This window comes from Trachemys scripta, chromosome 7 (assembly GCF_013100865.1).
Source record: "Trachemys scripta elegans isolate TJP31775 chromosome 7, CAS_Tse_1.0, whole genome shotgun sequence".
Lineage (NCBI taxonomy): Eukaryota > Metazoa > Chordata > Testudines > Emydidae > Trachemys > Trachemys scripta.
The window spans coordinates 48,632,564-48,646,627 of NC_048304.1; the positions used below are offsets into that span (position 1 = coordinate 48,632,564).

At 52.4% G+C, this 14,064-nt stretch overlaps 1 protein-coding gene across 1 annotated transcript in view; it reads left to right on the forward strand.

Moving 5' to 3' along the window:
- Positions 1–11,550, forward strand: part of CACNA2D2 (calcium voltage-gated channel auxiliary subunit alpha2delta 2) — a gene marked incomplete in the record, with an annotated part of 589,972 nt that extends 578,422 nt beyond the window's left edge. Inside the window, 9 exon segments of the mRNA XM_034776135.1 lie at positions 189–236; positions 1,945–2,016; positions 2,959–3,111; positions 4,430–4,482; positions 6,403–6,458; positions 6,850–6,973; positions 8,895–9,004; positions 10,061–10,149; positions 10,479–11,550. Coding sequence (XP_034632026.1) covers positions 189–236; positions 1,945–2,016; positions 2,959–3,111; positions 4,430–4,482; positions 6,403–6,458; positions 6,850–6,973; positions 8,895–9,004; positions 10,061–10,149; positions 10,479–10,607 — 834 coding nt within the window.
- Between the last annotated feature and the right edge of the window lie 2,514 nt (positions 11,551–14,064).

Sequence of the window (14,064 nt, forward strand, 5' to 3'; positions counted from 1 at the left end):
CCCACGTCCATGTTCCTTCTCTCCCGGTTGGTTTCTGATCTCCCCGGGGTGGTACAGCCAGGAGGAGCTGGGACGTGGTCAGTGGAAAAATGTATGTGATTCCAAATGAGCCAGATCACTTGCGGACACCCCGCTTTCTGCCCTGCTTACAATTGTCCCCGCTTCTTTGTGTTTGCTCGAATTGACAGTGCGACCCCGCCACGAGCTGCGAGATGGACTGTGAGGCCAACAACAAGGTGAGCAGTGGTACAGGGAAGGCTCAAGAGGACAGCTGCCCTTACCCTGGGCCATGAGTCCAGAGCATGGCAGCCAAATTCAGCACCGCTGCCCCCCCACCTCACCCCGCATGCACTTACCATTATTATTAAGCATGTGTATAGCGCCCCAGGCGTTCATGATGCCTGCGTGATCCCTGCCCCTTGACATTTACAATCTACATCAGTGGTTCTCAAACTTTTTTTTTTGCGGACCACTTGAAAATTGCTGAGGGTCTCGGTGAACCACTTAATGATCTTTCCAAATGTTGTTTGTACCGTTAGCTAACTATTATAAAGTGCTTTGGAAAGAAGCGCTATATAAAAAAAACTTAATAATAATTAACGTTTTTTTGTTCTACACATAAAAGCACACAACTCATATTTTAATATCACTAGTCTTACCTTTCTATTGTAATGGATGTGCCCTCCCCCCCCTCCCCCTGCAGCCACAGCCTTGGAGCTGGGGAAAGTCGCCTCTTTCTCTGGTCGCCGCAGCCCTGCACGTCCCAAGTTCCCCCCACCCTCTTCTCACCCCACTGACCCCTCCCACCTACCTTCTATTCCCCCCAAAGCCACCACCTCACCTTACATGTGCGTCTTTTCCAGGGTCCTGGCACCTAATTAGTGGAGCCATGCCTAAGCGGCTCCACTAATTAGGTGGGTGGCCCTTCATTCTCTTGTGTGTGGCCGCCCAGGTGCACATCTTAGAGGGAACTATCCGCAGATCACCTGAATGGAGCTCGCAAACCACCAGTTTGAGAACCTCTGATCTACATCATCACCTTGCAGGACTCCTGCAGTCACACAACTAGCCCCTTCTGTGACTCTCAGGGAACATGAGTTCTATTCCCAGCTCCACTTGCTGGATGATCTGGGGAAAGTCACTTCCCCTCTTTCACCTGTAAAATGGAGATCATGATCCTTTGTAAAGCACTTTGAGCTCTACTGCTGAGAAATGCTAAGAGCTAGGGATAATTATTACACAACACAGGGATGGGAGAGCCTGCAAAGCCTCCCAACTCAGAGTATTTTGTGACAAATGTTTTCAAAACCCAAAGGAAATTCCAAGACAAAAGACTTTGGTTAAGGTTGAAAATACCCATCTGTAACTCCAGAGGAAATCACAGTAGAAAAACCCTGATGTGATTTAAAACTCATCAGAAAAGCAGGAAATTCTTAGTTAAGAGTTGCCCCTGAACACATCAAATTGAAAAAGGACGAAAACACACGTAGAGTCATGCAGACACCTTTAACTCTGTCCCTGTCCCTTGTCATCAGACGTTGCCCTGGGAGGTGGATTTACAGGAAAGTTACAGACTTTCTTTACAAAGGTTTGTTCCATCCCCTCTATGGCCCATATCTCCTAATGTGGCAGCTATATCTCAGTGCTGCCTTTCACATAGTACAGCAGCCCTTTAACACATGAAGATCCATGTGCTTTCAGGACATATCCTGAAGGAGGGCCCCAAGGAACCATGTGCTCAGGGCAGGGCTGACTGACCTTGTCACCTGTCCAGGGATTTCATGTGCTGCTTGCATTTCTCTTGAAATTCGCTTGACTTTGGCCAGTAGGCAGTGCCCGGGCTCTGCCCCCATGGGCACGGCTGCCTGAACACAGCTGAGCCCAGCAGGGCTGCCCGTAGCTCTGAGCTGCCTACATCAGACCAATGCTCTTCTCCTTTTGCAGGATCTCATTTGCGTTCTCATTGATGACGGAGGCTTTCTGGTGCTCTCCAACCAGGAAGATCATTGGTACCAGGTGAGCAGCAATTATTCTGCCAAAGGCTGGGGAGGAGGGTCTTGGCTTTGAGATGCTGGGAGCTGAAGGAAGGGAAATCCCAGTCAGAGTGCAGAGAAACGTGGTGATTTGCCTCCTCATGGCAAATTTGGGTAAATTTCAGTTGTGTCTGAAAGTGAAGGACTGATAGTGCTGCCCCTAAGCACAGTGCATGGCTGATGGCCTGCAGCCCCCCTGCTATTCCAGCCCTAGTCTCCCCACATACACAGCTCTGCCGATGCACCTCAGTCCTGACCTGCAGCTTCCTTGCTCCTCCAGGCCTGAGCCCCTCTACGGATCTGCCAATGCTCCTGCATCCTGCCCCACAGCACCCCCTGCTATTCCAGTTCTTGCCCTCCCCCCCAGCTCTCCCAGTGATCTTCAGTCCTGCGCTGCGGCCCCACCACCGCTATTCCATTCCTGGGTCATTCCTGCTGGTACTGAACTGTGTATTGGGTTAAGAAGCACCCACAGGGGACTCAGCAGAGACCTCCAAACTCATTTCATTTGTGACCATAAGCCTGGCTCCTGTACTGCACCCGTGAGCTCTGGCTGGATAACTCAACGCAGAGCCCTGCTGTAAAGAGAGCATGTCTCATTTCCCATGCTCAGCACAGAGTTGCCCCTCTGCTCTGGTTTCAGAGTAGCAGCCGTGTTAGTCTGTATCCGCAAAAAGAACAGGAGTACTTGTGGCATCTTAGAGACTAACAAATTTATTAGAGCATAAGCTTTCGTGGACTACAGCCCACTTCTTCGGATGCATATAGAGTGGAATAAATATTGAGGAGATATATATACACACATACAGAGAGCATAAACAGGTGGGAGTTGTCTTACCAACTCTGAGAGGCCAATTAAGTAAGAGAAAAAAAACTTTTGAAGTGATAATCAAGATAGCCTCTGCTCTGGTGTCGTCCGTTCCAGGTGGGGAAGTTTTTCAGCGAGGTGGATGCTAATTTGATGTCTGCCCTCTACAACAACTCCTTCTTCGCGCGGAAGGAGTCCTACAACTTCCAGTCGGTGTGCACTCCGGAAGCTCAGAGCAACACAGGAGCTGCCCCCAGAGGGGTGTTTGTGGTGAGTGCAGGGCTATGGGCAGCGCTCGCACAGCCCAGGTGAGGGCTAAGTTCACTTGCTGGTCCAGGGGCTGTATCCCTGACAGCCAGGCAATTAAAGAGCCAATGATTGGCCCAAGAAAATCAGTGGGGGGAATTCCTTTGGCTTTCCCATAGGGCATAGCAGCTGGATAATGCAGCCAATCAGAGCAACAAATGTCCTCCCGGAATGCAACGGGAGAAAGCTGGCCAGTCCTCTTAATCTGCCTAGTCCTCTTAATCTGCCTGTTGGTACCAAGCCTTGAGTGATACTCTGACAGTGTGCTCTCACAGAGCCCCAAGTGCTATGTCCCCAGGGGATTCAACATTGCACTGGACTGGGAGAGGGTTGCTTTATCCCTCCTCTTCCTTATGCCTTGTGGAGCGGGGGACTGTGGAGAGTAGCTCATCAAGGTTCAGCTTCCCTGTCGGGTGCAGAGTCTGAAATAGCCTCTCGTCTCACACATGCGCTTAGGCTTTGTGGCCAGGCTGCGGTCTCCTCCGATATGGTACCCAGCAGCATGACTGAGTTGTGTCCATGCAGCAGCTTTCCTCCCAGCACAGTCGTGTGCCAGCTGTGGCCGTGCATCCACCTTTACCGAGCAGCCTACTGCGTCGGTCTGAGTGCGTTCTGGGAAAACACGGGCAGCTCTCCCAGAGTGCCACAGCAGGGGCTCGAGCGCCCAGTGGACGCGACACGGAGCAGCCCCAGCATCACGTACTGCAATGCACTCGGGGGTGTCCTACCACACAGAGAGCGGGGAGGAAGGGAGACCAGCCACACCAGTTACACAGGCCTGGTTAAGGAGTTAATACTACTCTGCAAAAGAGCAGTGAGCCAGACAGGTTAGCCGGTAACAGCAGTGTGCCGGCACAGACCTCTGGCTGGGAGAAAGACCACTAGTGGCCACAGTCACTAACCAAGCGTTAACCTGAGGAGGTATGGACACCAGCCATGTTTAGAGCCACTAATAGGTTATAAAGTGCGGGAGACAAGAGCAAATGGAGCCTCTATCCGTGTGGCTCTAGCACACACATCTCCGGGGAGTAGGGTAACCAGATGTCCTGATTTTATAGGGACAGCCCTGATATTTGGGGCTTTTTTTTATATGGGCTCCTATTACCCCCCGCTCCTGTCCCGATTTTTCACACTTGCTGTCTGGTCACCCTACCGGGGAGCGCTTCACACCTGTTCTTCTGCAGCATCAATCCCTGGATGCTGCCCACTGGTTTATTATTGTAGGGTCTCTCTGTGGCCCTGCTCCGTTGACACGTTGTTTCCTTCTCCTCTTTCTTTCCAGCCCACCATGGCAGATTTCCTGAACCTGGCTTGGTGGACATCAGCCGCCGCATGGTAAATCTCCATCTTTCTCGGCACTGCTGCTGCTGAGCCCCGAGCAGCCAAGGGAGCTGTATGCGGCCCAGATTTTAGAGTGAAACTGGAGAGTAAGGATGTGCCACAGCGAGGCAGAGTGAGAGAGTGCTAGTGATAGAAGTCAGGTGGAAATGCCTTAAAAGCTCCCATCTGGTCCATCCCATCCCCTGGGCCGGAGAATTCCCTACACTCCATGCTCCTGGGGCTTGTCCACGCTTCTTCTAAATCTGTGGGGCTTCCACCTCACTTCCTTAGGGAGCCTCCATTTCCACCTAACACGTCTCAGCATCAGAAAATGTTCCCTGCAATTCAGCCTATGTCTGCACTAATCCATTTCAACCCAGATCTCCTGATTATTTCCCTGCTCTGCTCCCTTGGTCTTTACACCTTTCAGATACAATGTGAGATACTCCCTTTAGTCAGCATCTCTCTCTCTGTCTCACACACACACAGACACCCACACACCCCTAGGCATCAGTTAGACATTGCTCTGTACAATTAAGCAGAAAGTTTCAAACATGGATGTCTAAAATTAGATACCTAAATACGTGGCTTCCCTGACTTTATCAGGAGCTGCTGGTGCTCAGCAACGCATGTCTGAAAATCAGGCCATTTTTATTTAGGGGTATAAATGTGGATATAAATATCTAACTTTTGCCACCCAAATTTGAACATTTTTGGCTTTTGTGCTTTTTATGGGCGTGTTATATGGATCATTAGGTTGGTGCTGAGATGCAGTAGTGGTTGACACGCTATTAGAAGATAGTTCTATCTGGATGGATGGATCTATCTATCTGGATTGAGAGAGATGGAAGGGGATAGCCTTGGGGCCAATAGAAGAGCTCCTGAATGCTGTGGGTTTGGTTAGAAAATCGTACTTTATTAGCACATGGAACGTCGTCTCTCACCCAGCTTTTGCCGCGTTTGTGTTAATTGCTTGTATCTACGTCAGTGATGTCACCTGCCAAGCAGGGCCAGCTCCAGGCACCAGCCGACCAAGCACGTGCTTGGGGCGGCACCTTAGAAGGGGCGGCCAATGTTGGGGTGGCGGGGGCGCTCGCAGTGTTTATGGTTTTGTTTTTTTTTGTTCGGTGGGGCGGCACTCAAGGGTTGTTTTTTTTTGTTTCGGCCAGGCAGTGCAGGGGGTGTTTCTGCGGCGCAGCGCTGGAAGGGGCGCGGCGCAGCGCTCTGGGGGTTTGGGCGGTGTGGCGCTCGAGGGGGGGCGGAGGTTTGCCCAGCCGGCGCTTGGGGGTTTGGGCGGCCCGGTGCGGCGCTCCGGGGGGGCAGGGGTTTGGCCGGCGTGGCGCTCCGGGAGTTTGGGTGGCCCGGCGAGGCACTCGGGGGACGGGGGGGTGGCTGGGGCGGCACGGCGCTCGGGGGGGGGGGGGGGGGCGGTGTTACGGTGGGGCGACGCTCTTCTTTTTTGCCTGCGCAGGCAAAAAAGTTAGAGCCGGCCCTGCTGCCAAGTGACAGAATTTGAGTTCCGCACGCGAAGGAGAAATAGCCTCAGGAAAGTGAGTGCTCTTCAATGGAACGGAAGGCTTAGAGTGGCTGGGTCTCTTTGGCTTTGATCAGATTCACGGTGGGATGGGGAGGGTTCCTTTCCATGCGATGGCTGTACTTGCCTTCGTGATGTCAGAGTAGCTCAAAGCCAGGCAAAGCAACCTCCTGCACAGAGAGAGAAATGGGAGAAGAAACATCTGCTTCTGGCTTCTGATCTTGTGAGCTGCATGTCAGGCTGGAGTGAAGGGGGCTTAGCTGACACAGTGTAAAACTGTCTATACTAGTGCTCCCAGGGAGCAGCCCACAGCCTTATATTCAGTGCATAGCCTGGCCCTAGCAGTGTGTTCTGATTGGCCTCTCATGTCAGCTAACGGCTCTGTGTTTTCCTTCCCAAAGGTCTTTGTTCCAGCAGCTCTTGTACGGCCTCACCTACAGCAGCTGGTTTCAAACAGGTAAGTCCTGCCCAGGTTAATGCCGTGCAGTAGCAGGAGGGATGAGTGGGGAGGAGGGAGCACTGGAGAGAGGGGAAGTAAATGTCTGACCGGGGGATGGAGCATACTAAGCTACTGAGATAGATAGATGATGTCACCAGCTGATCTTCCACTGGCCAGCATTGGAGTCATTGCAGTAACCACCCAGCCCCAGCGTGCAGATTTCTGGGGCACATTGTATGGCTTTCCAGAATATTGTGGAGTGTATTTTTGGCCAGCAAAGTCCACCTTAGTTCTGGCTGCTGCTTCAGAGGGGCTTAGAGAAGCAGGGCACATTCCAGTGGGGTGGGAATGAGCAGCCAGGGATTTTCCTCCTGCTATGTCCCACTGTGTCTCTTGTCCCTGGTGACAGAGGATGTCACAGCCGACAGCATGGAGTCCAGAGAGACCAGCTGCATCATGAAGCAGACGCAGTACTACTTCAGCACTGTCAACGCCACCTATAACTCTATAATTGACTGTGGAAACTGCTCCAGGTCAGTGCGATCGGGTGCCCACAGCAGCAGGGTTCAGAGCAGCTGGTAACCAGAACAACGTTTCCAGAGTGCATTTCACAGCTAGACAGCATGCACTCTGTTGCAAGGAGGGCTGGGGGCATCAGAGGGTCTTTCTCCTGCCAAGGGGTCCTGAGGCTGAGGACGCTGGAGTGCTCTAGTGTCAGTTCTGTGCAGCAGGCTCGTCAGTCCAACCGCTTGGAGAGGAAGGAGCCAGGCTGCTGAAGAAGAGCAGAACAATGAAGATGGCTCCTTGGGCCCCATCCAACTCCTGTTAAAATCAAAGCAAATACTCCATTCAGTGGGAGCTGAATCAGGTCCCATGCAAAGGAGGCTCCATCTCTTCTTTTCACTTCAACTGCTTCTCCTTGAGAGTGGCACAGTTGCTTTGCAGTAGCGCCAAGGACTGGAACAAACACAGCAGCGCTGGCAGTGCCATCAGCAGTAGCAGCCAACAAGCATGCAGTGGTACTGCATCTTGAGTGCATTTGCGGGTTTGAAGCCAAACTCTTTGTGCCATCAGCTCCATGCAGAATCACAGGCAGCTGCTAGAACGTCACTGCTTGCGCTTGTGTGATTTGTTTTGTTGCATTTGGCTGCGGAGTCCCTGATCCACAGGGTTGTACGAGAGATCTGAACTCTCTGAGCCATTGTTAGCTGATCAGACTCCTCTGCCCAGAAAGCTTCCTGATGAAGAGCTAGAGAACATTGATGCCTGCGAGAGGAACTTTCTCTTCCACTTCAGGTTCTTTTTTAACTCAGGAGGCCTTGGAGTTTAAAATGGTGGTGTATTTTATGCTGGGCCAAATACAAATCTGTGTAAGGGACCACAGAATTTGTTACATGATCATTTTAGCCGATCCTAATTAAGCCACATTAGCCAGAGGCCCACCAGCATGTACCGAGGCCAGGCTACGCAATTCCGAGCAGTGCCTTGCATTCTGGGATCTGTAGTCTCTCAGTGGGCAGCTGCATCCTGCTCCATGTTACACATTTTGGATGGGGCCCTTCATCTCCTGCCCAACTGACACGTCACCCTCTGTTGGGCAAAGCTTGGGCACCTTGCTGACTCAATAAGAACTGCAAGACCAGAAGAGTCTTGTGGGTGCATGAATTAATAATGACTTTAATTCAGCCGATGGTCAGTTACTGATTGCTGAGATGCCCAGGTGGCAGCAGCGATTCCTCTCCCCCCCCCCCCCCTCAAGTCCCCGGATCGTTCCCTCGCCTGCTGAGAAGGGGAAGGAGGATGCAGCGGTGCTGGGGTTGGTGGTGCTGGAGCTACTGTTCCCTCCGTGATGTGATGGCTGTTGTGGCCCTGATCTAATTTTAGATTGGGGGTGTGAATTATGTCTCTCTCTGTAAAGTACCACTCATGGCCGTGGCCCTTTATATAAATAAACACTCGCAATAGCATTGTCCCATGACACCAGCAATTGCTGGTACCGACAGCCCCATGGGCTGAGTGAGCTGGACTCGAGGGGAGCTCCAAATTGTGCAGACTACTGGGGTTTCATCAAGTGGAACCTTTCCCCTCTAACGTCAACACAGTGGCTCTGACACCCGAGCCCTCGCAGCCTGGGAAGGAAGGAATTTCACCTGGCTGAACAGAGCCACCAGAAAGCTTTGGACGCCCCTTTGGTACCTTAATCTTCCATCACATCCCTCCCTGATGGTACTTGGGAGGTCACTGATGGCAGGGTATGTGGCGGCCTGTACTGGCGTGTGGGGCTCAGGGTCACAGGTCAGCCACGCCAAGGAAGAACTGCACTCATGGTGGCTAGGGTTTCCCAGGTAGCAGTAGCTGGGCTTGCTCTCTGCTCCTCGGGAGCGGCACAGCAGAGATGGAGGATGCAGCACAGAAGATGTGGCCTTGGTTAACCACATTGCTCCCCTCCCACAGACTGTTCCACGCACAGAGGCTCGCCAACACCAACCTGCTGTTCGTTGTAGCGGATAAGCCGATGTGCAGCCAGTGTGAGTCCACCAAGCTCCCTCAGGCGGAGATACGAGGTATCCTTTGATTGTTGCTGCATTGGGCTTCACAGCTCCCACCTCAGCCCCAGGACACGGCCAACAGCCATTGGAGAGAAGAGGAGCTTTTCTCCTGGATGATCACAGAGGGTGGAATTCACCCCACACCGAGGGCCAGTACAGTATAAGCACCTCTTCAAGTCCATAGGTTTCAGGAGAGCCCTAAGTGCAGCCCATGCTAGTTCAGGACCCTCCCAGCAGCCCAACGCCTTAGAAATAAAAAACATAGTCCACAGATCAACTCCCCTTGGAGCTGGTTGTTTCTCTGCCTCACATGAGTTCAGCACTGAGCTGTTTCTCTTCTGGGCCCGCACCACCCAAGAGTGTTCAGATGCCCAGGTGATCACTTACATTCTCCAGGCCCGGTGACCAGTGAGGGAAGGTTAAGGGAGCTGGGATTGTTCTCAATGGGAAGAGAGGAGACCAAGGTAACCTGCCAGAGGGCTTCAAAGATAGGAAGGGGATCGATGACGATGGGTTGAGATACACGGCTCCTGGTAGAAAGGGTTAAAAGCCAAGGGGCAATGCTGTGCACTAGCCTCTAAGGCTTGGTCTACACTACCCCCCCCAATTCGAACTAAGGTACGCAACTTCAGCTACGTGAATAACGTAGCTGAAGTCGAAGTACCTTAGTTCGAACTTACCTTGGTCCACACGCGGCAGGCAGGCTCCCCCGTCGACTCCGCGGTACTCCTCTCGCCGAGCTGGAGTACCGCAGTCGACGGCAAGCACTTCCGGGTTCGACTTATCGCGTCCAGACTAGACGCGATAAGTCGAACCCAGAACTTCGATTTCCAGCCGTCGAACTAGCTGGTAAGTGTAGCCAAGGCCTAAGTGAAGAAAGAAGAGAACCGGGGAGAATATCTTGGGAGGACTCGGTCCTTCCCTAATCGCAGACCTCATGAAGTCCCCTGCATTCTGGGGGGCCTCCTGTCCCATTGCTTAACTTCTCTAAGCCAACCCAGCCCCACTTCGTCCCTCTGCCCTAACCCCCAGAATCATGCCTGCACAATGTTGTTTCCTTGACACGTGAAGCTCCGCCGAGAGATCCAAATCAGTGTGAGCTGGTAGACAAGCCCCGGTACCGGAAAGGTCCCCACATCTGCTTTGACTACGATGCAGCGGTAAGCGGGGGAACTGGCTCCAGGGGCAGGGGAAGCAGGGGTCCTGGGAGAAGGGAGGCAGGGGAAGCTGTGCATGGAATCAGCTGGGGATGGAAAGCAAGATTGCCAGCAGCTCCTGCTTTTCTAAGGATGCGCCGGGTCACAGGCAATAACCTCCCTCTGGTTCCGAAGCTCTCCTAGAGTGAGTGCGTCTGTTCTGAGTGTCAGTCAGCGGAAGCCGGTCACTGCATGGGGACTGCCTTTGTCCCGGGTCCCACTGGCACGTGTGTGATGATCTTAGCTGCCCACCCGATCCCTGCAGAAACCCATCTCGCCTTTTGTCTCCGCAGGAAGATACCTCAGACTGTGGCAGAGGGGCCTCCTTCAAACCCTCCCTCAGCGTCTTGTTAGCCCTGCAGCTGCTGCTCCTCTACTTGACTGCCACCCGCCAGCCTCTGTCCTCGGCATCTTGCCTTTAAAACATCCATCTGGTCCAACCCATCCATATTTCTTTTGTTTAAAACTCCATGTCCATCCTCTCCAGGCGTGCTGGAAAAGGGCAACTTCTTCTCGTCCCATCCGCTCTGGTTACACCTTGGCTGTGGCTCATGAGGACCTCCTCTCGCTCCACTGAGGAGCCTGGAATTTCTTTTTCTTTTTCCTTTTGCTTTGTTTCCCATCCTCTCCAACCTGGCCTTGCCTTTCTAGTGTCTCTGTGCAGCAGGTTGGCAAGAACTGAGCTTGAGCAAGACTTGGGGAATCACAACCCATTTGAGGCTTCTGTTCTTCAGACAGCGAGCGTCCTTGAGCTCTTGACTCCTTGACCCCGTCCTCTCCCTTCCATTGAGCTGTTGGCCAAATACGAAGAACAGTGACCTGTTTTTTTCGTTCGGTTTTCTTTTTTTTTCTCTTTTCCCTGTGGAAAATGGGAGATTTTGTAGTTTCCATTGAGAGATGTCTTACCATTTTGCTGTCTTAAAGTATTTAACCAACACCGATGCCGGATTACTCTTCTGTTTGAGATAATCCGCCCTCCCGCCCTGCCCATCCAGACAAAAACGCAAAACAAAATAGAAGAGAAAAAAAATGGTGTTTTCTTGCCAAATCGAGACGAGTCTTGTTAACTTCTCAGCCAATCACCGTGGCTTCTTGAACTCAAAAAACAACCAATGTTATAGTTTTATAATGTCCTCATTTGCTTATCCATGCTGCCCAATCCCTAGGTGCTTTCCAATGCCATCCCGTCCAAGTCTCACCTTATTTACATCCATTTTATTCCAATCTTCAATTATTTATTTTGTAGCCTGAGGATTTTAAACCATATCTTTCTACATCTACTTGCCAACGTTTTAGCCTGAAGAAGTACAAATATTTATTGTCAGCAACAAGGACACACACACAAAAAAAGAAACTTGAATTGAATGTCATGATCAGTATTATTTATTTAAATCGATAACTCTGTAGTGGGGAAGTGGGAGAGGGGATCCAAGACCTTCAGCAGCCATTCATGTGCATCATTCTAGCCCTGGCATACAGGGGGTTGGACTAACCATGGCTAAGAAGAACTTTCTGGTCCATGTTGTCTCCTCTTTCCCCAGAGATATCCTCCCACTACAACCCAGGCCGGATAACAGATGCCCCTGGACAGTTGACCCAAGGGTACATTGGCAGGACGCTTGGCTAAGGGTTCATGGGTCTCTCTCTGGACCAGACTACCATCATTGAGGCAGGCACTACCCACTCCTTTGAGTAGCATGCCCTGATCCTGTGTGCTGATTCATTCTCCACCAGGCACACAGATCTGGAGAGGATCCAACAGGGCCTTTTAAAACACCCAGGATATAAGGAGGGTGCTGAGCCTCCACAGCTCCCATTGACCTCAGTGGGGTTCAACACCTCCAAAAAACCCAGCCCAAGCTCGCCCCGGGTGTAACTGTTAAGTCAGCAGAGATACACCAGGGTGCATTTGGCCCTCACACCCCAAATACCACCCCAGAGGGACTGGCATCCAGGGCAGCTCTGCTAGAGGAGGAGTGTCCCTGAACTGAACCCTCCAAAATGACTAAGTGGTGCCTGCATGTCACTCCCATTGACTCCACCTCTAAAGGGAGAGTTTAATCTTACACACCTTTGGCCATCGGTTGCCCCATGTGAGCCTGGTGGATGCTTGGGAAGGGACATGCGCTAGTGAGGGGGTTTGGCCACAGTTCAGGAGGTCAGGCACACAGAGGGGTAGGTTCAGTCTCCCGAAATAGCATGCAGGGCAAGAGAAGGAGGAAGATGCTACACAGGCAGCAGTAATGTGCCAGGTGCACCACCAGCAGGGGGATGCTGTGGTGCATTTGACACATTATTCCCTGGGTGCCCACGGCCTTGGTTTTCACACTCGGAATGCCTCGTTGCATGACGCATGTTACCCTGGGCCTGTGAAGCACCTAGATGTCTGGGAGAGGGCAGAACATCTGGATCCTAGGGTCTCGCTAACTGGGAGACTTGAGACTGACCCATCTTTCAAGCAGCAGCCAGCACTTTCTGTCCCTGATGTCAAGTATGTATCCAGATGGCATCATATGCCCCCTACTTGGACCTTTCAGATTTGGTTTTAGGGGAGAAAGTTCTATGAGCACATGCCACTCAACTCAAGCCCCCGTCCCGCACCAAGAGCCCTTCCAGTTGTCTTCATAGCGGCATGTTTTATGTGTGGGGCAGGCTTTTGAAATCAAAGTCAGAATCCCTCCCCCCATAGTGAGTGGTGTCTAGATGGGATGTCAAAGTGGCAGGGCTAGCTCTGTGCCTGTCCCCAGCCACTGGGGCTGTTCCTGGTGCACAGGCAGGGTTGCCATTCTACACAGGTTCAGCTGCACTTGAGTACCCTCCTGACCCCAAAGCCCACTTCTCTTCAGCCAAATATCCCCTCTGCCTCTTTGCATTGGGTGGCCAGGAAAGGTGAAAGGACCCTCGCTCATTGCTGCTTCATGGGTGGGCACATAGAGCAACATCATGAGGGGCAGCTCAGTGCAGTGCAGGGAGCAGGGCAATGCAATTGTGTCTCCGCGCAGTGTGAAAGCAGCTCCATGCAATGCGACACACCTCCAAGCATTGGAACACAGTGGTGGGAAATGTGACGCGACTTCATATAGCGTGAGGCAGCTCTGAGCAGTGGGATGCAGCCCAGGGCCACGCAATGCACCAGAACTGAGTGGCACAGCTCAGTCCAACGCGATGCATGGGAGCGGAGTGGCACAGCTCAGTGCAACGCGATGCACCGGAGCGGAGTGGCACAGCTCAGTCCAATGCGATGCACCGGAGCGAAGTGGCACAGCTCAGTGCAACGCGATGCACCGGAGCGGAGTGGCACAGCTCAGTGCAATGCGATGCACTGGAGCGGAGTGGCACAGCTCAGTGCAATGCGATGCACTGGAGCGGAGTGGCACAGCTCAGTACCATGCCAGGCCACGTTAGTGCAGCTCAGCAGAATAGACTGCAGTCCCATGCAAACGATGCCATGCCGTGCACCATGATCCATCTGCCAATAGGCCTCTGGCACATCTGCTGGGTCTTCTTAGCTCCCCTTTTAATCACTCTTTGTACTGGGAGCAGGGTGGGCTATTTAGTCTTTCTTGCTATCTCCACACCCAATCCTGCCTCAACCGCTACATCATTAGCAAGGGGTTCGTGTGCTGTCACAGCTGCCATCACCGTCTTCAGAACCAGCAGCCGAATGTCTGAAAAGACCTCAATGCTTCCCTTTCTGTCCACGGCTCATTCAGTTTAGTGCTCCTGTAGCAAAGATGAGCCCAGCCATTGCTGATCCACAGCTGCTGACCTGTGCCCCCCACCTCATCCTGTACCCCTAGCTCTCGGTCTCTCCTGAGCCAAGATGGCCTAGCCGTGCCAGACCGTGCGACTGCTTTGTGACGTGGGCAAACGTCTGTG